Source organism: Ambystoma mexicanum, chromosome 8 (assembly GCF_040938575.1).
Source record: "Ambystoma mexicanum isolate Mex_15411 chromosome 8, UKY_AmexF1_1, whole genome shotgun sequence".
Lineage (NCBI taxonomy): Eukaryota > Metazoa > Chordata > Amphibia > Caudata > Ambystomatidae > Ambystoma > Ambystoma mexicanum.
The window spans coordinates 1,145,117,976-1,145,145,027 of NC_090929.1; the positions used below are offsets into that span (position 1 = coordinate 1,145,117,976).

Here is a 27,052-nt window from a genome sequence, read left to right on the forward strand (position 1 = left end):
GAACAATGGACCCTGACTTAACTCTGTTGCGCCACATCAAAAATGCATACAAATCCTGTCATTTCCACCATAGGCTTCTTCTGAAGTGAATCTTCCCTTACCCCACTTACCCCAACAGATTGTCCAGACTTGACTGTACAAACTCTCTCTACCTGGGTGCACCGGCTGATCAACTAAACACACTCCAAAGAGTCTGAAACTCGGCTGCCAGACTGCTTCTCGCACCGGGCCGGATGGATCACATCTCACCAGCTCTACGCATCCTACATTGGCTCCCAATTGGATGTAGAGCACCCTCAAAATCCTATGCACAAAGCGGGCCCCAAATACCTACAAAAAAATACCTTATCTCCCAACCCGCACCCTAAGGTCAAGCATGGCCCTCTTCCTAGTGGTCCCCGTCTCCATTTCTGCCGGCATTGGAGGGTCCGCCTACTCAACCCTGGCATCAACTTTGTGGAACTCACTGCCTCCCCGCATTCGACACAGCCAATACTACATGGCTTTTCAGAAGGCATTCAAAACCTGGCTTTTCCCCTAAATCATGTAAGGGACCATTCTGATTACTCGACCTACCACCACGGCCAGGAAATGGCTTGGTTGACCCCTGTTTATAGGCAGGTAAGAACAACTGTGACATGGGAAATAGCTCCAATGATCAATTGAACGCTATACAACAGCTGGCCACCTACATGCTCGGCATAACCCCTAGTCGCTCTCACGCTCCACTAAGGCTGTTTGTGCGACCCTTATCCAGCCTAGAATTTAATAGCCGGGACTCCAAACCATGGACATATAAGCACTTATGCCCTACGCTATGACTGGGCATGCTGTTTGTCCATTGTCCATTGTCCTCCATCAGGTGCACATTATGCTCTCTGGCCAGGAGATATCCAACTCCAACTATCTGAGACCTTTCGCCTGAGGCTTGAAACCTGCATCCTAGTACCACTTATGCACTTACACAAGTAGTTGAATCGTTGCCTGCTACCACCAGATATATACTATGCTCTCAGTCCAAGCGATATCTATCTACAATTATCTGGATCCATTGCCCTAGACTCGTAACCTGAGTCCCAATAGCACTAATGTACTTACGCCATGACTAAGCTTGATCATTGTCTCTTCCAGGTATGGACTACGTTATCAGTCCAGGAGATCTATATCCTTGCTAATCTTACTTATCTGGACATCCATTGAGAAGAACTACATACTCTGGGCCTACTAGCGTGTATATCTTTCCTCGTCCCACTTAACAGGGAATGTATTGAGCAGAAATAAATACTGAGTGCTTTCTCGCTCCTCATTGAAATGAAATGACTTGGGCCTGATCTGATTGTCATCATCCAACAGACATGAAATATTCTCGCATCATCTAATGCCTGCCTGTCTGGGAATTGATCCCGTAACTCCATTCACATGGGCCTCAGTATCACCTGCACTCTGATACTTTGGGCCTCATTCTGAGCATGGCGGTAGGGGGTTAACGGCACTGGTAAAGATGCCGGTGCCGTTAACCCCCTACCGCCATATTCCGAGGTCCCTTAGCGGATCCCACCAGGAACGGCTGGTCTGACCAGCCGTTCTTAGTGGGACCAGTTAGGGGACCTTGGAGATAATAACGGGCCTGCAATTTGCGGGTCCGTTATTAGCTCCTTCCCCATTCCCATTGAGCCCTATGGGGGCTCAATGGGAATGGGGAATGGCTTTCTGAATGGGGACTTACCGGGTCCTCCAAGGTTGGAATGACCCGGTAAGTCCCCATTCAGAGACACCAGACCCTTGCTAATAGCACCATCACTACCTCCAAACTCGGAATGACCCCCATTGTGTATCTACACACAAATCACTGAACATGCTATTAAACCCCTTTCAACAATTACTACAAAGAGAGATGATTACCCACAAGTACCTTAACAACTCAGCACCTAAGTATCTGATGAACAAATTCTCCAGGAAAGAGTCGACTAGACCTACTAGAACTAACTATGCCCATTGTCTAAACATCCCGAAATTCAAACTCATCTAAGCGGGAGATTCCAGTTTTCCGATGCTTGTCGCTAAAACCTGGAACAAGCTCCCACCCGCTCTAAGAACAGACACTGTCTTCTTTTCATTTCGACAAAAAAATAAAGACCACCATGCTCCATCGTGACTTCTAGAGCCAACGACACTCTCGACCATGCCCATAGCCTAGGTTTGACACGCTCACTGGCCGCTTTGGCCAACTGAAATCTTACCCTAAGCTATGTCATGAACTTGTACATTTTGTATAGCTCTTCACTATTTATATACTTGTAAAGCTTTTTATCTACCACTGTGTACTTTATTGTATTTGTATTTTGTACTATATTACATTTAATTACTGTAACCATGTACCCTAAGAAAAGCGCCCAGATACCTTCGGGTACGGTGCGCTATACAAGCAAATAAAACAAACAAACAAAACAAAAGTATGAAAAGTTTTCGGCCAAATGACTGATAGCAATGAGTTAAAATGAAACAGTGGTTCCCTCACAGAAAATATGGCCACCAATGTTTACTAAGTAGTGTCATAGATTTAGTTATTTATGCATTTGTAAAGGGTGCAAAACCCACAGGCACCCAGGCACTGGTTACAGAAAGGGGTGGAGGGATTAGGAGGGTGGGGAGGGGACGAAAGGTGTGAGGGGGAGCATCAGATACAGAGGATACAGGAATAGTTTCAGTTGAACAGTTTGGTTTTGAGTTGTTTTCTGAATGGCCTGCTGGATCTTTGGGGATTTTTATTAAATAATACAATGATGTGGGTAATTCCATCTATGGAAGGGTAATCTGCAGCCCAGAGTCCCCTTTCATAAACTTCATGTCAGTATCCTGGTTTGTAATGCCTGCTCTACCAGTGACAGAGAAGTTCAGAGTTCATAGTTGCCCATTTGACAGCTGCAGTGACAACCAAGTCTCTCCAGCGCAGGGGTTGCATTTAAGATATCCCCCTCTTGTACCAAAGCTATAATGATCATAAGTAGCCCATGATGGTGCCACGTTAAACTCTAAAATAAAACTATGCCCGAGTTAAGGCATAGTGCATGGCACCACGTAAAATCTTTGCAGCCACATTCAATTTGATATCACACATGTGTCAGCTCATGTGAGCCTTCTAAAGCTATGGAAGGTGATGTGTATTCGGACGAGGCAGGCTGAGCATGCCAAATTACATGACAGGAACCGGAATGGCAATGCCTCTTCTTTGATCTGTTGTGAGGGTAGATAATGCCATCTACCAGCATCAGCCACCCACCAGGCAGCTGCCCAGCACTCAGGCATCAAAGCAGCACACCTATTCAAAGAGAGTAGCTTCACACCAGGGTGCTGCATATCTAAAGGTCTTTGATCCTAGTGAGAAAGGACGGGGGGCCAGAGTAGTCATGATGGCGCTTTACAGTGGAGGAAGGCTTCCACCATTTTGTTTCTCTCTGTCTCTCTCTCTCCTCCCTGTCTCCTCACTTCCTCTGGAGCAAAGTACTTTGGGTGTGATGTCTTCTTTCAAGAACATGTTATTAGACCATTAAGGTTGGCTAGATTTAGTCTTATCACCTGTAGACTTTAACCTTTAAAAGAAGGGGTCTCCCACCCAGTGCTCCAGATAGGATTTTGGCGTGAGAGTATTTTACTCCCAGTTTTTCGGATTGAAGAGTAAATACAATTCTAGAGAGTAAAAATGAGTTTCTTCCTTCGCAAGAGAGTAAAAAAGTACCTGACAACTATCCAATTTGTGCGTAAAATTAAAACTGTGTTTGAAACATTAGTGACAAAGAACTTGTCGATGCATACTAGCCAGCTTCATCTTCATTATACCTGGACACCAAAACTCTAAGAACTACTACAGATGCTAGCTAGTTGCATCATAAATCAAGTCCCTCACTTTACCAGCATCACTTCTCTGCGTCTTGGGCCTACAGCCACTCCATGGTTTTGCTCCATCTCCCCTTCCTTTGCTACTCTGTTTCCCCTGTCTCTCACTTTCTAATGTTCTGCGTCTCACTCTTAGGTGTTGCTATGCCTAGTTTTGAGGTCTGTTGCTCAGTCACTCTTCCTCTCCCATCTCTATATTCTATTATTGCTGTGTCCCTCCTACATTGTGCTGCATCGGTTGATAGAACTCCTCTTCCTTTCTCATGTCATTACTCTGGCTATATCTCTTTTTTCATTTCCTCTGTTGTGGTTGCTACTCCTTTTGATTATCTTTCTTGCACTGCCTCTTATGCTATTGGCCTGCCTTTCTCTAGTCTGGATTTTCTATTTCTAGATCTCCCTGTCTGCTGTTGATCTGTGTTTTCTTATTTTACTGTCTCTATATGTCTCTTTTTTACTCTGCTCCCATCCCTCACTCCTATTGTGTGTGTGCCCTATTATTTACCTCTGTTTCATTTGTCACTTTATTTGTTGCTCTCTTATGTAGCTCATTGGTATCTCTCTTCCTGTTGCTCAGATTCTTGTTTTGGATTGTCTAATAAATTCTTTGTCCCTGTGTGTGTGTGTGTGTGTGTCTGAGCCGTTTTTACTGCAACCACTGAAAATGCTGATTTTCAACAACAACAATAAACACCCTTTTCACCCCATATATATGCAGGGGGAGACCTCCCACTTCCCCCTGCTACTCCCTACATTCATTATATACTGTAACCATTCTCACCAATATATATGGGGTCGAAATAAAAAAAGTCAACGTTTTCAGTGGTTGCCGGAAAAAAGGCTCAGTAATTGTATGATCCCGTTGAGAGGTGTGTGTTCTGAATCACTGAACATTTAGTAGTCCTTTTGATAAATTGAAAGCTAAAGTCATATCTGTTACAATTGAATGTTACCAGCATCTTAAACACATACTTTTGATGCAGACACATTAACTCACCTATCAACAGGATATGAACTAACATGTTCTACAATGATTTCTGCAGCAGGGTTATTGACCCACTGGGCTACTTTTCCCAACAGGCTGTTGACTTTAAAAGGCACATAGGGTTAGGGCACTGGCAGTTTTATGTGACAAAACTGGCTTGTCAGAATCTCTCAGCCTGTCTGCACTATCCTATATGAGTCAGTAGATTCATAATAAGGCTTTGAAATGTGCTAGATTTTTGGTAGTCGGACTCAGTAATGTGACATGGGAGAAGCAGAAGTTTTGAAAAGCGCAAGGCAGAGTAGGAGGGATTAAAGTATATGACAGCATTGCTATATTCTCACACTGTCCGTCAGTGTGCATCACACCACCTCAGGAATATGGTGGAAAGGATCTACATGAAAATACCAAATATTTTACCTCAAGGTCGAAAATCCTGCATGTAAAACACATTTTCTGTATTTTTAAAGCAGGAGGGAGAGCACTCACAGCATACCCCATCCACATAAAATCACTTTATTAAATACCCCTTCCCAACACACTCCCCATCTATTCTTTGGGGAAATGTTTTGTTTTCAATGCAAGGTTTTCTACATCGCTGTAATGGGATTCGGGAATTTTGTAGTGAAACCTGTGGGAAGAGCTCGACACTGTTCTTACTCCGTAATTTAGCTTGCTGCAAAAATGCCAACACAGGTTCGTGCTTTGTCATTACAGTAGCTATTTTCTGAAATTCAAGTACTGTCCCAAAACATAGCAGTCCTGCTAAGAAATGTGGGCATGATGCAATCAGCCCTGCTGTGAATAATTGGTAGTGTGCCAGGACATGCCTATAGCAGCTCTGATGATAAATTAGGCTACTTTGCCTGAATATATAGCAGTCCTTTTCAGAGGTACCTGTACAATCTGTGCCACTGAAAATATATCCAGCACTGCTTCTACATGCATCCATTATACCCGCTTGCGGCGTGTTGGTGCTCAGAAAGGGAGTTAAAGTAAAGTTCAGACTACATGCCCAGCTATTCCTTGCTCTCTAAGACAACAAACTATGTACAGTGCCCTTTCATGCATGCACATGCACATGGACACATAAAATATTAAGACTAAAAGAAAACACATTTTCATATAGAACACCAAAAGCTTTTCTTTCTTTTTTTGTTGTTTTTATATTGTGATACAACCAAAATCGGTTTTTCACAAATCCAAAATAGATAATTAAATACAATTTAATTATTCTTCCTGAGTCATTTAAAACACATTTTCATTTGTCATTACACAAAAGAAAGAGAAATACAAGAAAAAAAATAAAAGAGGAGAAAACAGAGACATGAAAAGAAAGTTGGAAAAATTCAAGAAAACTAAAAACAAAGTCTGAACATACCAGCTCATAGCAATTGCGCATATCTTAACTTTTCAGCAACACTCTGGGGAAATAAACTCTACTTGCTGAAGAACACAAACCACATTTATCGTCAATGATGTTTCGTGACCTGTGATCAGCCTTTCCCAGAACATCGCTGAGGATAGATGATCAACTGAATCAACAAAACGAGCAAGATGTTTCTGTCTAGCCTCCCAATTCCTCTGACAGGTTCTCAGCAGATGTTCAATGGTCTGTGCGTTGGGATCCTCACAACCAGGGCACAACATTTTTGCTTTCTCCTCAAGCGCCCAATGTGCAAGAACCGTTCCGGTCTGAACTATATTAAGTCGGACTCTAAGAAAGTTCTGCCTCAGCTTTCTATCTGGGAACATTAACAGATATTTCGGAAGAGAGCGCAACTTCTTGTCACAAGGTTAAAAAGAAGCCGCTATGGTCTAACCCTGCATTTGATCTATTGTGTTAATCCAATCCCTGGTTACCAGAGTCTTCTTGGTTTTCATGGGATTGGAAATTAAAGTACTCACATCAATTTCACAGTTTGCAAGGACTTTTAGGGCCAAGGTCTCTAAATCCCTCAAGACGGTTGAACGATCAGATTTGAGATGTACTAGAAGATCCTCATAAAGTGTATTAACTTGAGGGTCAATTATCAATCTGTAAAGGGAGATAAGCCTCCAGTCCACCTGTGATTTGAGGGATTTGAGACCTAACTCATATCTTAGATAGGCAGTTGGTAAACTATTGGGCAAACCTAGAACTTTCTTCCAAATGTAGCCCTCAAGCTTCTGCCAGTTAATGTCCCATGCCAGGGGTTTAGCGTCTAATCCATACATAAGTAAGGGAACAACTTTGGACATATATCACTGGTACTAAGGAGAATTTGCAATATTGCCAAAGATCCTCCGCATCTGAGATGTTAACTGAGATGCCTTAGATGTAAAATCTAATAGATTTTTACCTATTCTCAGAGATGCCTAGAGAGTATAGCCCAGATAAACTATTTCCTCAACTATAGAAAACATGTGTCCCCCACACTGACCACGTAAACCTTTGGCCATGGTTTCCTTTTTCTCTGAAAATGATTACTTTTGTTTTCTCTGGATTAATAGTGAAGTCATTTGTCTTCATAGATTTATCGAGAGCATTCAGTAGCCTTTGGAGACCCACTGCTGTATTATCCAAGAGGACAATATCATTGGCATACTTTAGCCATTTGAGACAATTAGATCCGATTTTCGGACTTGCTAATGTAGCATGGTCTATTTCCCTTCCAAAGTCTGCCAAACAAGAATTAAATATGAACGGGGCAACAATACAGCCTTGTTGGACTCTCCTTCCTACATTAACATGTTCGGAGAGTTGACCTTCGGTGTTCAATATTATTCTGACTGTGTTACCTTCGTGGAGAGATATCAGCATATTCACAAGCGATTTCAGAGTTCCCCAACTGTTTAACTTTGACCATGAACGATCTCTATTAACCAAGTCAGAAGCGCTAGAAAGATTGATAAAGGCACCATAAAGCCCTGGTACCTTCTTTTTTCCCTTTTTTCACAAAAGGAGGCCAAAAATGATACCGTTGAGGGATGTAGAATGACCCCTGCGAAAACCTGTCTGCTGCTTTGGCAAGATACTATTATGTTTGGACCCTTTTTCTAATTCTCCAAGCAGGAGACTGGCAAATAGTTTGCTCTCCACATCAAGCAATGTAATTGGTCGAAGGTTTGCTGGGTTAATACGATCCCCCTTCTTGTAGATGGGAATGATGATGGCTGACTTCCAAGAAGGGTGGGTCACATTTTATTTTCTCACTATTTTGTGAAGGAACTGAGTCAAGATTCTTGCCCACAATTTTACATTGCCTTTCAAAACTTGATAGGTTAGTCCATTAGGATCCACTGCTCTGGAGGATGAGGACTTATTTATCAGCTCAGAAACATCTCCTTCTGATAACTCCAAGGACCAAGGTACATCTATGATCTTAAATGCGGGAATCCCCTTAGGCTTATGGTATTGTGTGGATAGATGATTTACCCAGTCAGTTTCAGACACGATATTAGATTGATTAGATGTTTGAATATTATTTACTGTGTTAACAATTGCCCAAAAACAGCGTGATGTATTATCACTTAGGGCTCTGAGCATCATTTCTCCATCTTTCTGTAGCCAATCCATTTGGCGCTGTTTTGACCAACGTTTGTGATTGTTTTTGATGACCTTTATCCTTTTAGATAGTAGTCCCTTTTCTACAACGACCTTCCTCATTAAGTTTGTCATGTTTCATATTGCAGGTTTTTTGAGCCAAGTGACCTCATCAGAGGTATGTATAAGTGAAGAATTTTGACACATAGACATACCTTGAGGAGATTCTACAGCCCACAAAAAATCGTGAAAGCCATGAGGACTGCAGATCTTTGCAAACCGATTGGAGGGCACTATTAAAATGCACACCGTCTCTCTTATGTTTAACAAATCATTTTTTTAAAATTGTTAACCATTACAGGCTGCGTCCAGAGCTCTGATTTTCTCATATAATTCCAAGAGAATGACGCTTCAAGGCACATATAGTTACTGGTTCCGCCCTCCCTTACCATGAAATGTACACACGTCCCAAACAACCAAGGCCATAGAAATAGGTAATCAATAGTAGTTGTTATTTTTCCACGACTCCATGTTATTGAGAGTTAATGGGAGATCCCCCTCTATAGAACCATTTGCGATCTTCATATCCTTTTCCAAGAAAAAAGTCAGCCACCTCCTACCATTGGCAGATAAAGCTTTGATTTTAGGTATTGCGTCCCTTGTATAATTGGAGACACATTGTGAATTCAAATCACCTGCAATTAAGATGCAATATCCTGGAAGGGTCAAGTTTACCTGGGTCAGAAGATTAACCAAAGACTCCAAATAGTCAGTGAGTTTTACACAAGCGGGGTTCCAGTATAAGTTTATGGCTATTCATTTCTTCAAACCCTCCTCAGATGGTATGGTGAGGTGTACTCCTAAAATACCCTCTTGCTCACTAGGAATATGTTCTGCCTCCTTGATTAATGAGGTCTTACAAGCTATTAACAGCCCTCATTTAGGTCTTCCCTTCCCCATGTTGGTTGCTGGCTGGAGGATAATTTTGAACCCCACTAATTTAGGCAAATTATCTAAACAGGTTTCCTGAAAGAAAACCAGGTTGTTGTTGCCAAAAACTTCTTTTCTCATGATTAAGAGAGTCTTGTCCCACCCCTAGTTTCTGAAAGACCTGGGTTATGATCTCAGGTAACATAGACCACACTACTTTCAGTGGTTCTCCTTGCTCACCCTGGCCTTTATAAGCCATACTCATGGTTAGATTTGAATTCTCCTTAGGCCAGCCATCTTCTGCTAGACCATCCCTGCTTTCCCACTCCTCTAACTGTGGCAGGGATTCATAAACATCTAGACTTTGTTGCTGAAGGAGATTAATGGTAGCTAGAATGGCTTTGGAACCCAACTTTACAGGTGAACCCAACTTCTACCATATGGTCTATTTGAGGATCGGGAAATTGTACATATTCTATGTCTTTTGTTGAAAAGAGGTACACTTCCGGTGTCATTTTGAAGAAAGACAAAATAGCGCCTCATTTCAAATATTTCATGTTGGATTTGTGTTTTGAGCATGATAGCCAAAGTCTCGGTACTGCAAAGGGGGCCATTTCTTCCTGGCAGACACCAGAGACCTTGCTTCTTAGGCTATTATCCTCTAATAAGTGACCTTTTATTTATTCAGTTGCCGTAGCATCCCCCCTCTGATATCCTTCATCCTGGAGCACTGAGTTGGCTTTCTCCACTAAGTCAAGTTCTGGTTGTAAAATCTGGGGCGTGATGGATAAATGTTCTTTACTCATGGCCAGCGGTGCAGAAACCTTCACTCTCTTGTTCCCCTTTAGAAAAACCGTGGCCACTTTCAGGCTTAAACCGTTCTGTGATTTGGGTTTTGTTGCCTGTTTTATCCTTGGCAGGAAGATCAGAGCCAGTTTTTGTTGGTCTCCTTACCATCTTGGTTTCTCTATTGCCATTTGCTACATCTTTTGGCTCATAGTCTACCATCCTTGCCGACTTAGGTGGACCAGAGACATAGGCTCCCGGCTTACTCCCTTGGGTGTCTTCTTTCTGAATGCCCAGAGTCACCTTTACCATTTTTATATTGGTGGTCCCTGAAGTTTCAGTTGGTTGTTTTTTTTTAAACTTTATTTATTGTGCTAGATATTACAACAAGAAAGCAAGCAGCTTACAGATAGTTAGCAAATATGCGATCAACATAAACAGAATGACAGGAGCTTGTACCAGGCAGAAGTGAGCCAACTGGCAGCATAGTAACCAGAAATAAACATATTACGGTGGTAGTTAAGGCACATGAGTTAAACAGTCATTGGAGCTGGGGAAGGTAGGTCGCCAGCATCATCATCAGTGTTGACAGACAAAGAATAAATATAGGAGTGAAATGGAGTCCAAATGTTTCTGGGTCTAGAGACTAGAGGTTGCTGGCCCGCCAAAGCCTCCTCTACATCCGAGGCCCAGGTGACAGCCCAAAACCACTGAGCGTGTGTGGGGGGCCCAGGGCGAAGCCAGAGTAGTAGAATATAATGGACTGCTAGCATCATACATAACCCAGCTACTTTCCTGGAGTGATACCCCAGCCGGGGGAGTTCATGAAGGACACATGTCAATGGGGATGGGGTGATAGTGTAATCTAGGATTCCAGACATAGTAGTGCATACTTCCTCCTGAAACTAGGAGAGGCGTGGGCAGGACCACATCATGTGTATATAATTTGCATCATCTGAGCCACGCCTAGGGCATGTGGGGGGGTGGTCCAGTTGGTTGCTTTTGACTCTTTTTTGTTTTGTTGATTTGATGGTGTGCACCTTTTGGCCCTCTTTGGGGTGGCTCAGACTACACAGCTCCGTCCTTTTTTTGAGGTTTCTTGGGGAAGGCACCTAGACCATTAATAAAATTAATTATCCACAGATTCTTCTGCTTTTTCACCATCATGTTTTTTGGCTTTTTCGCCTGCGTAGCCCCGAAAAACAAGGCTACTGAAGAGGCCTTCTTTTGTTTCTTTCTTTTGGCCCTTCTTCTCCCCCGATAGGTTTGCTGGCAGCTCTCTTTCCAAGTGCCCTCCTCCTAATTTTCTTTCCGCCCTTTGGGGGCAGGGGGACATTTCATCCTCAATAGATGCTATTATTTCACCAGGTTCAACTTCCACCACATGTGCCAAGCGACAGAATTCCTCCAAAACTGATTCTGAGAGGGGAGTATCATCAAAAATGGGGATGGTGTCTTCTTCTTCTTCTTTTGGTATTATAGCTTCCAACCCCTAAGCCTTTACCAGGCTTAGGGGTTGGAAACTAGGAGAGGCGTGGGCAGGACCACATCATGTGTATATAATTTGCATCATCTGAGCCACGCCTAGGGCATGTGGGGGGGTGGTCCAGTTGGTTGCTTTTGACTCTTTTTTTGTTTTGTTGATTTGATGGTGTGCACCTTTTGGCCCTCTTTGGGGTGGCTCAGACTACACAGCTCCGTCCTTTTTTTGAGGTTTCTTGGGGAAGGCACCTAGACCATTAATAAAATTAATTATCCACAGATTCTTCTGCTTTTTCACCATCATGTTTTTTGGCTTTTTCGCCTGCGTAGCCCCGAAAAACAAGGCTACTGAAGAGGCCTTCTTTTGTTTCTTTCTTTTGGCCCTTCTTCTCCCCCGATAGGTCGCTGGCAGCTCTCTTTTCAAGTGCCCTCCTCCTAATTTTCTTTCCGCCCTTTGGGGGCAGGGGGACATTTCATCCTCAATAGATGCTATTATTTCACCAGGTTCAACTTCCACCACATGTGCCAAGCGACAAAATTCCTCCAAAACTGATTCTGAGAGGGGAGTATCATCAAAAATGGGGATGGTGTCTTCTTCTTCTTCTTTTGGTATTATAGCTTCCAACCCCTAAGCCTTTACCATCTCATTTAATCGTATGAGATCAGTTATCAGAGATTGGGTTTCATTTTCACCCAGTCTCAAATCTCTGAGAGTTCACTTGATTCTGAGTATTTCAATGTTTTGTTTGTTGATCCCTTCTGATAGAGTTATTTGAATTGATGGCATTTCTTAGTCCCACCATTGAAAAATCACATTGCTCAATTTCTTTAGACATCTCCAATAGTATTCCCGAGTGAATTTGTTCCTCGTTTTTCATTATCGCAAAAACCTTGACCAAAGAGTTAAGAACAAAGTTCAGGGCAGCCAAGGTGGTTTCATTTGGGCTCTTGTCATGATTAGAGCTATGTGGCGAAGTATAGATAGTACCATCATTTGCCCTTTGGTTTCGCACATTTAATTCCTGCCTAAAATCTTCATTCAGGTTTGATGTAAACAGTGGATTTCCTTGTCTATTCAATGGAATAGGGGAGAGATTGAGTCCCTGTATGAAGTCAAGGCAGGGAGTTACTGTGCCCGTTATTTTTTTCCCCACCAAATTTTTGGTTTGCTGGAAAGATTGCTCCAAAGTGCCCTAATATAGGTCACCCATACTCCTGTGTCTCTGTCTGTAAATGTATTGGTTGATTTTTTCTTTGATATTTGTTGCTGTAAGGGTAATATCCTTCCCGCCCTTTGGGGTGGAGTCAAATGTCGTTACCCTATTATCCGCACCACCCCCTGGTCTTTGGATATGGACCATGTTGTGTACTTGAGCACAGACAAGTATTTCCTGCCTAGCCATGGTATTTTGCTGCATTTGCACACCCGGCGTGGCTTCTGGAAGCTGGGACTTGGTTAGAAATAAGCCCTCCCATTCTGGAGCTCTTAAGTCCTCAGTTAATAAGCCACTCCGTAGGTTATATCTGGCTGGCATTGTGCACTGTTGAATTAAATAGTATGAGTTGTCCTTTCTTCCCAGGTACTTTATTGTGCATGCTCCCCTGCTGAAACGTTTGCCCTTCAAGTAACAGTAGAGGTGGGTACTCAGGCGTATTTGCTTAGGATCCCTTGGGCTAGTAGCTCTAATCCAAGATGCCAAGGGCTACATTATTGCATACATGCAGTCGTAAGCTCACCTTAGATCTTTAATGACAAACAACGATAATCAAAACAGTGGGGGGAAAGAAAGGCACAGCACATGTTGAACTTCATTCCTTACTTGGTATCGTTGGTCTGTGTCCACGTAGTTAGGTAATGCCTCCTCTGAGGAAGATGGTAATTCTGGTTGATTTGACCCCCTCAGAGCTTTGCAGAGCCTCCCAAAGACTCCACAAGATTCTGCATCGACTCTGCGCAGCTCCACGGTGGGTCGGGGTCTTTGCACAATTGGCTCCAACTCCTCTGATGAAGCTGGGAAAAACACTCCCACTGCCGGGAACAGAGTCAAACAAACAAGAAATACGCCACTCAATCTGCTCTCCAGACACTGTGCACCGACGCCACCCTGCTCCGCGGTGGGTCGGGGTCTTTGTACAATTGGCTCCACCTCCTCTGATGAAGCTTGGAAAAACACTTGCACTGCCGGGAACAGGGTCAAACAAACAAGAAATGCACAGCTGAATCCGCTCTCCACAAGACTCTGCACCGACTCCCTTTTCCTTCTCACAAATGCCAAACAACTGCTTGCTGGGAGGCTCTTCTAAAACTTCGAGACATCAAATCCAATTGATGTGCTTCAGTGATGAAAAGAAAACAAAGCATGAAATTCCCATGATGCTGCAAATGAGCTACCTCTATTAGCGCTGGTCAAACCAGAGGAAAATTAAGCAGAAATGCAGCACTAGTTTCAGAAAATTTTCATTTTACACTATACTACATTTGTCCTAAAGAAATGTGAAAAAGCATGTTCATAATTAAAAATGCTTAAAAATGCTTTAATAACACTGTGACCAACAAAATGCAGGCCGTGAACAAAGTGAACAAAACCCAAATTCCCTTCTAGATTACTCAGAAAGTATTATCTTGTTAGAATTATTAACAGAGTTTTGAAAAAAATCAGAGCAGTACTCATCCCAGTTGCTTCTTTCAAGGAGAGGGTTTGCAAGCTACTGCTGGCCAGCCTGTCACCAGCGACCTCCAAGATTTATGGGGGTGCTGCTATAAATAGCCTGTGTAATCTGTACAAAAGGAAGAATTAAAAGGGCATTATTGACAAGATTTCTGTGCGTCAAAAGGCCTCATATGCACCTTATCTGGAGGGATGCTCCCACTACTTCTTTGAATCATCTCTGGAATCCAACCCTGGAAGAAGATTTTGCAAGACCTTGCTGAGAGAGAAGTCCTTTTTGAAGTTGTCCAGCTGTGAGGTGAAGGCAGGTGTTGCAAGGCAGAAATGAGCTCTGACCTCTTCTCATCCCCAGTGGCCATTGAGGTGAATTCTGATGCTGGATCAAGACCTGCATCTTTGCCAGCCACGTGTTGCCTAGGACCTCACTAAGTTGCAGGACCTGTGAAGGGGTGTGTGCCAGCCTTCCTCCATGTTTGGGTGCCTGAGAAAAGGACTAAAGGTGGCCTTTGAGACCCACAGCTCCTCAAAGTCGAACAGCCAAGATCCCTGTGTTTTCAATGTTGACCCACAGTGAATCATGATTTTAGCATGTTCGATGCCGAGCAAACCTCCAAGAGATTTTGAAGCTTCCTTCGGCATTCTTCACTCTCTGAATCACTCTTTGCTGTTCAACTCTGGTCGCCTTCCCAAAGCGTCAACTGATGCCTTGGCTTGAACCAAAAAAGTACTCCTGCCTGGCATTGCTGCAGTCACTGTTTGAAGCAGCAACCTCTCCAGAGCTGCTCCTGTAAGTCGATTGACCCGAACCTGGTATCCCCCAACAAGTGCTTCTGGGACGTTGCAACGAATCGACTTGACAGCACATCCTGGTACCAGCTCACTGCCATTGAACTTTGGCTGTCGACCGAACCTGATGCTGCCCCAATCCCCACAGCTCAAGTAGACGCCTCGAGACTATTGTTCCCTTTAGTTCAACCACGACTCAAATCCAGCTTGCAGCTGGACGATCATGACTGCTGCATCCTCGAACCAAAAAGAACCCACGAATGACAGAAAGAAGCCGGGATTGATGCTGTCAAACCGCCAAGACATCTGTAAAGGTGTAACTGACTTATATCTTTAGCCCTCGAGACTGGATAGGTCATTTTAATCCCTTTTGGAACCTCAAGAAATATCTTTTTTGAACATTGTGGTCTTTTAATTGCCTTTTCACATAACCATCTTTTCTATCTCTGCATATTCTGTGTTCTGTCTACAGGTGTAGATCTTTAGAGTTTTTTTCTAGTTAGTTATTATTGAACATGGTAGGTTTGGTTAAAGTATATATTTTTATAGAATCTTAATTAGATATTCCTTTATTTTGGTATGTTATTCTTCGCTGTTTGGCTTGCTTCTGAACCACATTCACATCCCTCTTAAGAGTATTGCCTTCTCTCAACCCACCTTACCACAAAAGGTCAAGGTGTTATCTCTTAATTGTGCCTGTTTTACCTTTATGATTGTTGTGGCTCTTGGTTTGTAGAAGTGTGAGGGCTGAGCGGGTGATTTAGCCTCTAATCATCCTTGTACTTCTGCAGAGCAGCAGTCAATTTGTCACAAGTAGAGCATAGCTTGCGGAGATGTGGCCTCTAAGGAAGAGGAAAGGGGATTGAATAGGGAATTGTTTACATGATCTTGGATGCCATTCATCAGATTGTCTGATCCCATGAAGCTTCCATTGTAGATAATATGTAAAAGCACTGAAACAAGCATCAGAGAATGTTGGAATGATTCATGGTCGGGCCCAGACATGGTGTAGCACTCTGAATTGTCTCCTTCTGCATGTCTCGCTATATAAAATGACAAAAATAAAAATCCACTTCATTTGCATTTAATTAGAACCGTACCATCTGTGTTGGTTAGTGCTTTTTTCTCAACTGCACTGTTTTCAAATCAAATGCATACCTTAGGAAGAGACAATAACTAATATGTGAACTTATTAGAAGTTTATCCTTGCACGAGGCACTTCTTATGGCATATAATATGTTGGTTTTGGCATGTTGTGAACTAATCTCTTTGTTTTTTTCTTACTGTTTGTAGGTTTTCACCAGCAATATTTATCTACTTGATCAGTGTCCTCCCATCACTTTGGCTTCTGGAAATCCATTACGACCCTGGGGTATGTTCAACAAAGTGGCTGGAATTCACATGACCGTCATACCACAAATTCCTTTTTCTCACTAATCACTAACCAAATTTGTTTCACAATAGGAACATTATTCTATATCACCTCTCAGAGCAATGCGAAGAGCTAGTCAGGTTGCTTGGGTTCAGGCTAAATCTTTCCTCTTATCACAACTGCTCCCTTTCTCTTTGTTCTGCAGCACTTGGACAAAGAAATAGAGAGCAGGCTCATATGTTAATATCTCTTTCTATATCCAGGGGCGGCCATGCTGCTTTTATCTTTTATCTTGCGTGCAAGCACATTTGCTGTAATCATAAATATCCAAAGGGCAGCGGGCCATCTAGTTTATAAAGCCCCTTAGTCCATATTAAAGGTTTTTGCTAGAGAAACTCTTGTTAACTTGGGCTGAAAGCTGGTAACACCCTGATGTGGCCCAGTGCTTCATGGATTATTGCAATATTCAATGGTATGGAAGATCCTATCCATGTAACTTTCTCTAAAGATGTTACTGTCGCTAGATCTTTCATGGCTACAGTGGTCTAATATAAATGTCATACATGTGCCCCTCTCTGTATATCTCATTATGCATGTTAAAACACTTTCTAAAGTAAAATGTGTTTATGATAACTTTCCATTGTGAATGATGCTCACAGTATATTTGTATTCTTTGCCTCTGGAAAGATATATTTAGATTTAAATACCAAGATGGTTGATCAAGGGGAGCGCTTAGAATTCATTTGTAAATAATAAATGCAAGATAATTGAAGCACTAAGAAATTGTGAATTTTGATTTGTGCACCGGATCCATGAACTGGGCTCAAATTATAGGAATCTGTTGAAACCGCTAGTGCAAATTGATGCATTCCTTGTGGGATATATTTTGGGATTATACCTATCACTTTGTGGGATTTTTATTATGGTGGTATTTAGTGGTAGCTTCTACTGATAGTATATTGTAGTAGCCTTTTGGGGTATTTTTACAGTGGTGAGACTGACTTCAGAATATTGCCTAATAATTTTTTTACCAGAGTCACCCACCTAACAAGATACTGGACTTAGTAAACTGAAGTCAACTGTTTAGATTTCCTTGTGGAATCTTATGTACAATGCCACAAATACGCCTTTTTGGCTGAGTTTCACAATTGTAAATAGGCAAATTGAAAATACTGCACATTCATTTACTTTCTAGCTAGAGAGTTCACAGCACATAGTTAACTTGGAAACAATAATTATCGCACACTGTGAAGATCAAATAAAATAACTGACTGCAGCAAAAATGTACCAGAACTACAGATTACTTTATGTGTTATTTTATCTTAAAAGATAAATGTGCAATTTACACATGACAACAGTTATACATACATCAGGTTTTATAGTGCAAATGTATTGCAATGAACATTTAAAAATAGAATAAGCTGTACCCAGTCTTACCATCCATCCATGAAAGCAAGGAGCTTGGCAAAAAATACAGTTTGAGGAAAGAGAAAATAAAACAGCAGTGGAATTCATATAATTGTGAAATGACATGCATATTTAACATCAATAGCACCTAAAATGACACGACCTATCTCCCTGACTAACTGACCGACAGACAATCCATCAACCCCAGACTTTAGACTTATATTTACCCAGATATGCTGTGATATTTCTGGCTCATCTGAACATAGGAATCCTCATCGGTCATTTTCGCCTGTCTCACTCAGAGTCGGCCACTCAGATAAGGACTACTACGGCACCAGGCAACTTTCCAGCACTAAACTCTGTTCTCCAGTCAGCCCCCTGTTTCACTGTCTCTCTTAGTGCAGTGTCGGAGGTAGTAAACACCTTTGACCCGTGAACCTGTGCGAGACCCTGATCAATAAATGGAAGGGCCCACCTTGAAACTGGTACCTTTTTGTTTAACTCTCATAGGTCTGTACACAAGCACCATTGGCCATTCGGTTTTAACACACATAATATAGGAGTATTTGATCTGCTATGAATAGGCCTAATGATGCCTCCAGATTCTAAATTTTGATTATTTCAGGTAGTGATTCCAAACATGCTGGGGTAACCTATATTGTCGCACAAATACTGGCTCCATACCATGTTCTTCTGGTAATGTGGCAACATGCAAATCTGTTAACCCATTATCATATGCATCTTTGGCAAAAACCTGTTTAAATTCCATAAATATTTTTCTCAATTGGTCTTTTTCTTCTTGTGCAAGCATCTGCAGCTTGAATTTGCTCCTCTACCATTTTAGAGAACTCTGGGAATTCCTCAAAAGCAGGAACCTCCGTATTTTCCTCTAATCGTGTGGCAGTATCTGTTTGGAAGGTGGACACACTTAAATATTTTGTAACATTGACTTCCATTTCAATATACTGGTTTTCTCTTTTAGATACACTTAATTTGAATAGAATGGTATCATCCTGATAACAGCACACTATTTCACCTGACTCATAGTAAGACTTCTGTATTGCCATTCTATTGTTGAATTCTCTTCCAAATGAATGCTTGTCTTGATACCCTTTATTGTCCACCAGAATTTGAATGGGTCCATCCCCAATCTCTGTCAGTAGTGTATAGTTACATTCTAACCCTTTCTGCCTCATGGATTTATTTAGGCATACAAATGCATCAGACTCTTTTATCTGTTGTCTCTTTCTGTACTTTAATGCTATTGTAACTTGTCTGGTGAATGCACGAATGGTAACATCCCTTTTCACCTGCAGTTCAACTGCATATGGTGCCATCTGTGCGCAATGATAAACTTGTCTTTTGTCTTCAAATTCAAGTGCAGCTCCAGCTAACCTGGACCAAACCATTGGATTTAGAAAATCTAATACCATACACATTCTGTGCATGGTATCATATCCCAAATAAAATGTGTTTTGTGTTCCACTCACGATCCACACATTGTGATGAGTAATCTTAGGACCAATTGGAACCTTAAAATGCATCTTCCTACAAATTGTTGCCCCGATTTGGGATCATGTAGGCCAAAAATGTGCTGATTTTTTATTCTGAACTTTGGGATCTCCTCCCTCTCAATTATTTGCTGTAGTACCTTTTCATTAATGAAACTTCCTTCACGTTCAAGTGCTAAAGTGGATTTTATCATTTCAAGATGCCCATTCACATGGAGAGGAATCCATGGCTGCCCATCTCCCATGTGTATTTCTGAAAGGGTTAAAATGTGCTTCTCTTTACCTTTGGAGGGACATTTGGTTTGCATTTTTCTTCATTTAGATAAAAACGCAATGTGTTTTCGTCTTTTTCTGTTTGCCATTTTTTCTTGGGGTCCCAATAAATCTCCAAAGATTGTTTCTCTTTTTTTCTCCCCACATTTCATCCTGACACATGAGAATGACAGTGAGGCTAGGCACACAGCCATTCTGAAGATATACTTTATTGTACTTTCTAATTTAGCAACGGTATGGCATTCTTTTACACTGTTGTTCTGTGTCATTATTTTCTTAGGCCTCAATTATTTTTTAACTAGTGACGACCACAATACTCCATTTACCCCATCAATGATGGGCGACACCCTCTTCAGGCAATTCGTCCCTATTAGAAATGGTATTTCATTGATGGATGTGATCAACACTTTCTGTCTCATCCGATGCTTCCCTATCTTTATGTCAACCTCAGTGGAACCTTCGATAGGTATTTCTTCCCCATTGACATTGTGTACAGGGCCTTCGTTTTGCCTCACCTGTATGTGATTTTGTGGGGATCCACCTTCATTGATATTATTCACTAGTTATTTTGACATTATCATTGCTTGGGCACCTGTATCAATCATTGCAAATGCATTACCTTTTTCTTCAATTGTAATAGGAGCATAGTACCTGTCTTCAACCTCTTCCAGTAAACATAAAAAGTGTGAATTATTGATGATTTCAGGACTTACTTTCCTTAGCTCTTTTTGACTCTTTGCTAGGCAAATTGTCATATGAAATGCCATTTTTCCCTCCTTTTTGCCCACTTTGTTTTTAATTTCTTTGTCTATTCTCTTGGGCTCAGAACCCATCTGGAGTGCAGCCACTGACTGCTCCCCTGACCTGGGACTACCAGTATTCACACTGCAACTTTTTGACTGGACATTTACACAAGTCTCACATGACTGCCTGTCAACTTCTGGCGCATGACACTTGTATGTGTTTTGCATGGTGCCTGCATTTCTGTCTCTTGGAATATTTGTTGTTCATAATACTCCTCAGGTGATTGACTTGTACCCTCTTTTTGAGCTACTATTTTCTCTGTATGGAGCTCAACAGTATTTTGACTATTAAGTGAGGGTAATCTATCTGTTGATCCTAACTCTTCATCTTGTGTTTTATCTTCACATTGGATACTCCTTTTAAATCTGTTTCTCTGTTCTTCAGGGTTTTCTTGGTCATTTTCCCCTATTTTTTCTTCATTTTCACAAACATCAATATTCTTGTTCAACTCTAAATTGAACCACACTCCCTTTTTGTGTGTGTTAAAATTCCCCATTTCACGTTCATTCGTTTGTTTTCTTATTTTTAAATCAGTAAGCATCAGAACCGTCATTCAAATATGGTCCATGGGCACCTGTGTTTTCATCAGTGCAGGTGTTATTAAATAGTCACTTATTGTCAGAATGCACAAGATCACTCCTATGAGTGTTGGATTGTCTGTTGGTCAGTTAGCCAGGGAAATAGGTGCCATTGCTGTTTTGTTTTCTCTTTCCTCAAAGTATACTTTCTGCCAATTTCCTCACTTTCAAGGACAGATGGTAAGACTGGGTCTATTTTGAAATGTGCTATTTCTCATTGCAATAAATTCACACTGTGAAACCTGATGTATGCATAACTTTTGCCATGTGTAAATAGCTCATTTAGATTTTACGGTAAAATAACACATTATAAAGTCATCTGTAGTTCTGGTGCATTTTTGCTGCAGTCAGTTATTTTATTTGATTGGCACAAAGAGACAAGTGTGTGATAAGAAATGTTTCCAAGTGAAGTATCTGCTGTGAACTCTCTAGCTAGAAAGGGAATGAATGTGCAGTATTTCAATTTGCCTGTTTGCAATTGTGAAACTCAGCCAAAAAGGCATATTTGTGGCATTGTACATAAGATTCCACAAGGAAATCTAAACAGTTGACCTGGGTGTATTAAGTCCAGTATCTTGTTAGGTGGGTGACCCTGAGAAAAACAGTTATTAGGCAATATTCTGAAGTCAGTCTCACCACTGTAAAAATACCCCAACAAGAATCTACAATATACTATCACCATAATAAAAATCCCACAAAGTTATAGATATAATCCCAAAATATATCCCACATATTTGGTGCATTGGCCGGGAAGATTTAAAACAGTTACTGGGTGTGGCATTGCATTATAGGAAATATAGGCATAGCCATATTGTGCACTTATTAATTGAATTAGTGCTGTGAAGTGGTGTAGTACTGTGTGCTCATTTGACTCACACAGTAGTGTCACCATGTCCTAAATCGAGGCTGAGTTTCCTGAACTGGCAAACTATCTTGAGGCAAAGCTTTTTGCCCATGCGGTTTTGCCCATGGGACAATATGGAAGGACAGAATTACCATTGAGGTAGAAAAAGAGGCAATTGAAAACATGTTTGATGAAGGGAGCATTGTGCAGGTATGCTTCATGAGACTACTTCCGGCAACAGACTGCAAGAAAGATAAAAAACGCATTATCAGATTGTGCACAAAGTAGTGGTTTTTGTTGCATATATCCCTAAAAATGCAGGGAAATGACACTGAAGTGATTAACAAGTTACAGTGCAGCTTGGACAATGCATGCGCTCAGGTGCAGTAGCTAAAAGCAGAACTAGAACAGGGGACACTAAACACTGAATTGCTATCTAAATGCAGCAATATGGCTACTCAATTGGCTCAGAAAGAGAAAAAATGTAATGAGAGTGAGCAAGAATTAACCCACTTAAAAGCATTTTTAAATGAAATAAAACAAGACAAATGTACTGCTATTTCAGAAATACAAACCCTTAGAGAACATAACATGGAAAAAGACAAAGACTTCCCTGCTATGGAACAGGAGATATTCAAATTACTGGAGGAAAATGACATGAAGGACAGGGCAATCAATGTCAGGCACAGATCAGTGAGTTGCAAGCAATAATCAGTAAGGTGAGGGATGATAATTCTAATCTCTGTCATGAGACCGAACACCTCCATGGACAGTCCAAGAACTTAGAACAGCAAAAACGTAGTCTAAAATCTCATGGAAGGCAACAAGACACTACATTCAATGGAAGTCTTATACTTTATTGTGACTGTGTTTACTAAATGTTCATTACATATTGAGCCTGTAGTTTTCAATTTTACACTAAACCCAGAATCACAGTGCACATCCTCTCGCTGACCAACCTCACCATGAATCCTTGAAGGAAGATGCCTCAGGGGATTCAGGCTGTTTCCAGCCTACATGGAGATACCTTTGGCTGGTCTGCTTTGGCTGATGAAGGATTGTGCACCTGACATCTAGACAAGCACTCCTCTCTCTGACTTTAGCTCTAGAATCTCCATGTAAATGTACCCATTAGGAAGAGAGTTAAAGAATAGAATGGCATGCCTTCAGGCAATTTGGGGAACACAGGAGGTGAAACCAGACATGCACATCTCTGATTTGGCCTATAACTGTGTCCTCTAATTTCTAAATAACTGACAGGCCATGATTTCTTTCACTGAGTGGTGGCTGGTGAAGATTTAAATTGGATTGGTGTAAATGTTTGCCATGAATATGCAGGAGCGACCATGCATGCTAAGCAAGCCTGAACAAAACAAGGGTTGTTTAGAGGAGTGCTCCAGATATTTATAAAAATAATGGGTGAACATGGTGCATTTTACAGCACACTTTCTCTCAGGAGGATAGCTCAGGGGCAACACGCTTGTCTTGGAAGAAAGACGACGCGGAGCAACCCAGGTTCGATTCCCGGGTCTGCACTTAGAAACCTCTGGGTATTAAGCGCATTATAAATAACCCATTACAAATACAATTACAACAATTGTGCAAAAAGCACCATACTCTGCAATCAGTTCTGTAGGGTAACACATGGAAAAAATCCAGTAAATAGCCAAGTCACCAACAGCGAGAAGGAAAATGTTCCAATACATTTTCACAATGTCCTTCCCCACTATATAAGCCTTTATAACAATAATAAATCATGTTTGTTGTGCCCATACATGTCCTTGCTGGATGCATCAATAAATGTGAGTATTCCTATACAAGAACACACTCATATTTTGTCTGCACATAATTCCAGCAATGATACTGTAAGAAAAGATGTTCATGCTGATGTTCCCAATATATGGCAGTATTCCCATGTAAGAACATGCTCCTGTTGTTGTTGCTGGTAATAAATGATGTGCCAGAGTAAGAAAACAAATGTCCAGAATGGCTGCACCAAAGTAGGCTAGTACAGCCACATTGCAACACTCATCATGTTGGGTTTACCCTTGATGTCAGTAAAAAAATGCCATGCCACTGTAAACATGCCCAAACTGGCTGCATCAATTTGGTCAAGAATCGACACTTAAGAACACTCATCACATTGGCTTTACTCTTGATTCAAATACAAATGCCATGCCGCAGTCAGAACACAAGTCCAGAATGGCTACACCAATGTAGGCCAGTATGGCCACATTCAAACATGTATCATGTTGGCTTTACCCTTGATGCCAGTACAAAGAAATGCCATACCACAGTAAGAAAATATGTCCAGACTGGCTCCACCAATATATGCTAGTATAGCCACATGAAAGCACACTCATTGTGCTGGCTTTATCCCTGATGCAAGTAAAAAATGCCATTCTAAAGAATGAAAATATGTCCAGTCTTGCTGCCACTGCACCAATATAGCCTCTTCCATCTCAAAATCAGAAGCCAACTACTAGTCTAGTAGACACGCAAGCACATACATTCATACAGGATACAGCCTCTCATTCACATGTGCACACTCATACAATATAGACTTTCTCATTCACCCACTCAACCATACAACAACATGCACTTTCCCATTCACACATGCACCCAAACAACATACACTCTCTCGTTCACACATAAACTTACAGACAGAGACCCCACAAGCATGCACGCATGCATAGGCACAAACATGCATACATAATTGTGTTTTTTTCTTACCTGCAGCCCCTGTGTGGACTACAGACTCCACTCATCTTCACGCCACCCAAGGCTCCCATGATGCATTCAGCTTGTAAAAGGAAACTGGAAGCAGTCAGAGATTCCCTGGTTCCTAAAAATGTGCAGTCGAGCACGAGCACCTCCATCTTGCTCTCCCATGGTCCCAAATGTGTGAAGACGCAGAGGAGCACCCCCTGCACTGTCCTGTAGTAACCCAGCCTGCATCCCAATGAGCCATGCATGGCTGGGGAAGCAAAATACCCAGAGCCTTGTATGAGTACTGAAGTGTCAGTTAGAGCCAGCCCAAAAGCGCTCCCTCCACCTGTAGCTGTAGCTGAGGGAGAGCTAAATTATGTTGCTGGGTTGGCTAGGCCCCTCCATAATAGGTGTGCGGGTCGGTGTCCTGTCAGTCATTCTGGACAAGCTTCTGCTGTGTCCACCCCTCATTTCTCCTGTCTTCTCTCTTTCCTATTGCCCCTCCCTCTCCCTTCTTTCCTTATAGCAATTTGAAGACCTCAAGGCCATATCAAACACTTTACATCACACTCACGTATTTCCAAAGAGTGGTTAATATAAAACGAACCATAGCCGATTTTCAAAGCTGCTGAAAGAAACAAAATAGGTGACAATTTATAGATTCTGGTTGGGTTTCAGTAAAACATGGGTACCTCTCACAAATGAGTACCATGTCCAAGGCACTTGGATCTGTCCCATATACCTATCACTCAGCAGGCAATGTCAGGAGAAAGTAACACTTTCCCATTGCTGCCATGCCCTTGCATATCTGGCCTGTAGGGGCACAGGAATGTGTTCCTACAGTGGCATAAGTGTTCCATTAGCTAGCAACTCACCCCTGCCCTCTGATGCAACACACTATATCAGGTTTACGGCGCTAAAGGTTTGAATCACAGGCAGGCAAGTTATTTGTGTTTGTTGGCCTTACAGAAAAAAACGTAGATTTGTAGCTGAACCGTCGAATATTCAGCGATTAAGGTTTAATGAATGCATTTTCCTGGGTATGGGAGCACCACACAGATTCACCTATCAGAGCTATGTTGTGTACATTTTCACCTTCCCCTGAAACTCTTCAATGTCAACTTTGCTTCTTGTCTAGCTGGCTCCACCATTTGACACTAATTGATTTCTACAAAACAGGCTATTGCTTTAGTTCATGCAAGTCAAACATTAACAAAGAATTGTAGCTTGCTCTATGATAAAAACTGGGAAACAATGTGTCAAGTGTAGAAATTACAGATTGTCTCACATACCAGCTTCACCTCATAACCAATGTGTGTGATCCTGGGCAATTAATTTAATCATGTGGGGCTCAGCCTGTCAAAATTGCCATTCTCTAAAAATGTCAGCCCCTGAAAGTGATGTTAGTTCTCAGGGTATGCTCCCATTGATGTGCCCCATAATGCCATTTTGTATGTCATTTTGTGAATCCCTTCTCTTATAATATGTATGTGTTCATGGTCTTTGCAACAGGAACGCGGCGAGTTAAGATGGTCATGACTTCCCACTGAGATTAGGGGTTTTGTTTCATTAAATCTGCACAACTTAACACTGTACCTTAACTAAGGTTTCTTCTGTGAATATATATACGTTTTTTTTCTACGTGATCAAGCGGTCTGTGTACCGTGAAACGCGTTGTGTTCTGTGCTTTTTTCGTATCCATGCTGACTTTACAATAAAGGTATGTCAGTCTGGACTAACTTGGTTTTTTTTGCCTCAGTATAGAGAGTCATCAGGGCTTTCTCTATTTGTTTTTGTGAGTGCATTCCGTCAATTTCATCCCGTCTCCATCACGGACCGGGTAATGAGCTCTTCTTAAATATATATATATATATATACATATATATATATATATATATATATATATATATATATATATATATATATATATATATATATATACTGTGTTAACAAAATCCATTTAAAGGTCTGTATACAAACAGTCTTACAAATGACACTTGTACATGATGTGAAATAACAATTAAACAAAGTATACAAATTACACATTGTCCAAACTAGCTTCTGCTCATATTACTACGATATAGAGCCCATGATGTAAAATTAAATACTTTCACTGCAAACCATACACATTCTTGACTGTAATGGTTATTACATTTCATACGTAAGGCAACATTCTTTAAGGTCTGAATGTAATAATGAACAAAGTACCATAAAACAAAGTTTGCCATGGGATTTAAAAATGCATACATCATTTTATTAAAAAAGACAGGAGCACCCTAAAAGTCCCTCAGTTATATAATAACTAAAAAAGGATAAATCAATTAAACTGTGAAATAGCTAATTAATATAATAGTAACATGTAAGTATGCTTTCATGTACCTCCTTAATTACTAGCAATTTTTGTTTTGCAACTATAGCAATGTTGACATACACACATTTCTGTTATAACATGTACAGTACAAGAACCTTTCATAGATATTTTTTCAAAACCTAATG

The 27,052-nt window shown here is 41.3% G+C and overlaps 1 protein-coding gene across 1 annotated transcript in view; it reads left to right on the forward strand.

The window, feature by feature from the left end:
* Positions 1–27,052, forward strand: part of TMEM26 (transmembrane protein 26) — a 717,461-nt gene that overhangs the window by 335,187 nt on the left and 355,222 nt on the right. Inside the window, exon 2 of the mRNA XM_069611205.1 lies at positions 16,352–16,430. Coding sequence (XP_069467306.1) covers positions 16,352–16,430 — 79 coding nt within the window. The remainder of the gene's footprint in view (positions 1–16,351; positions 16,431–27,052) is intronic.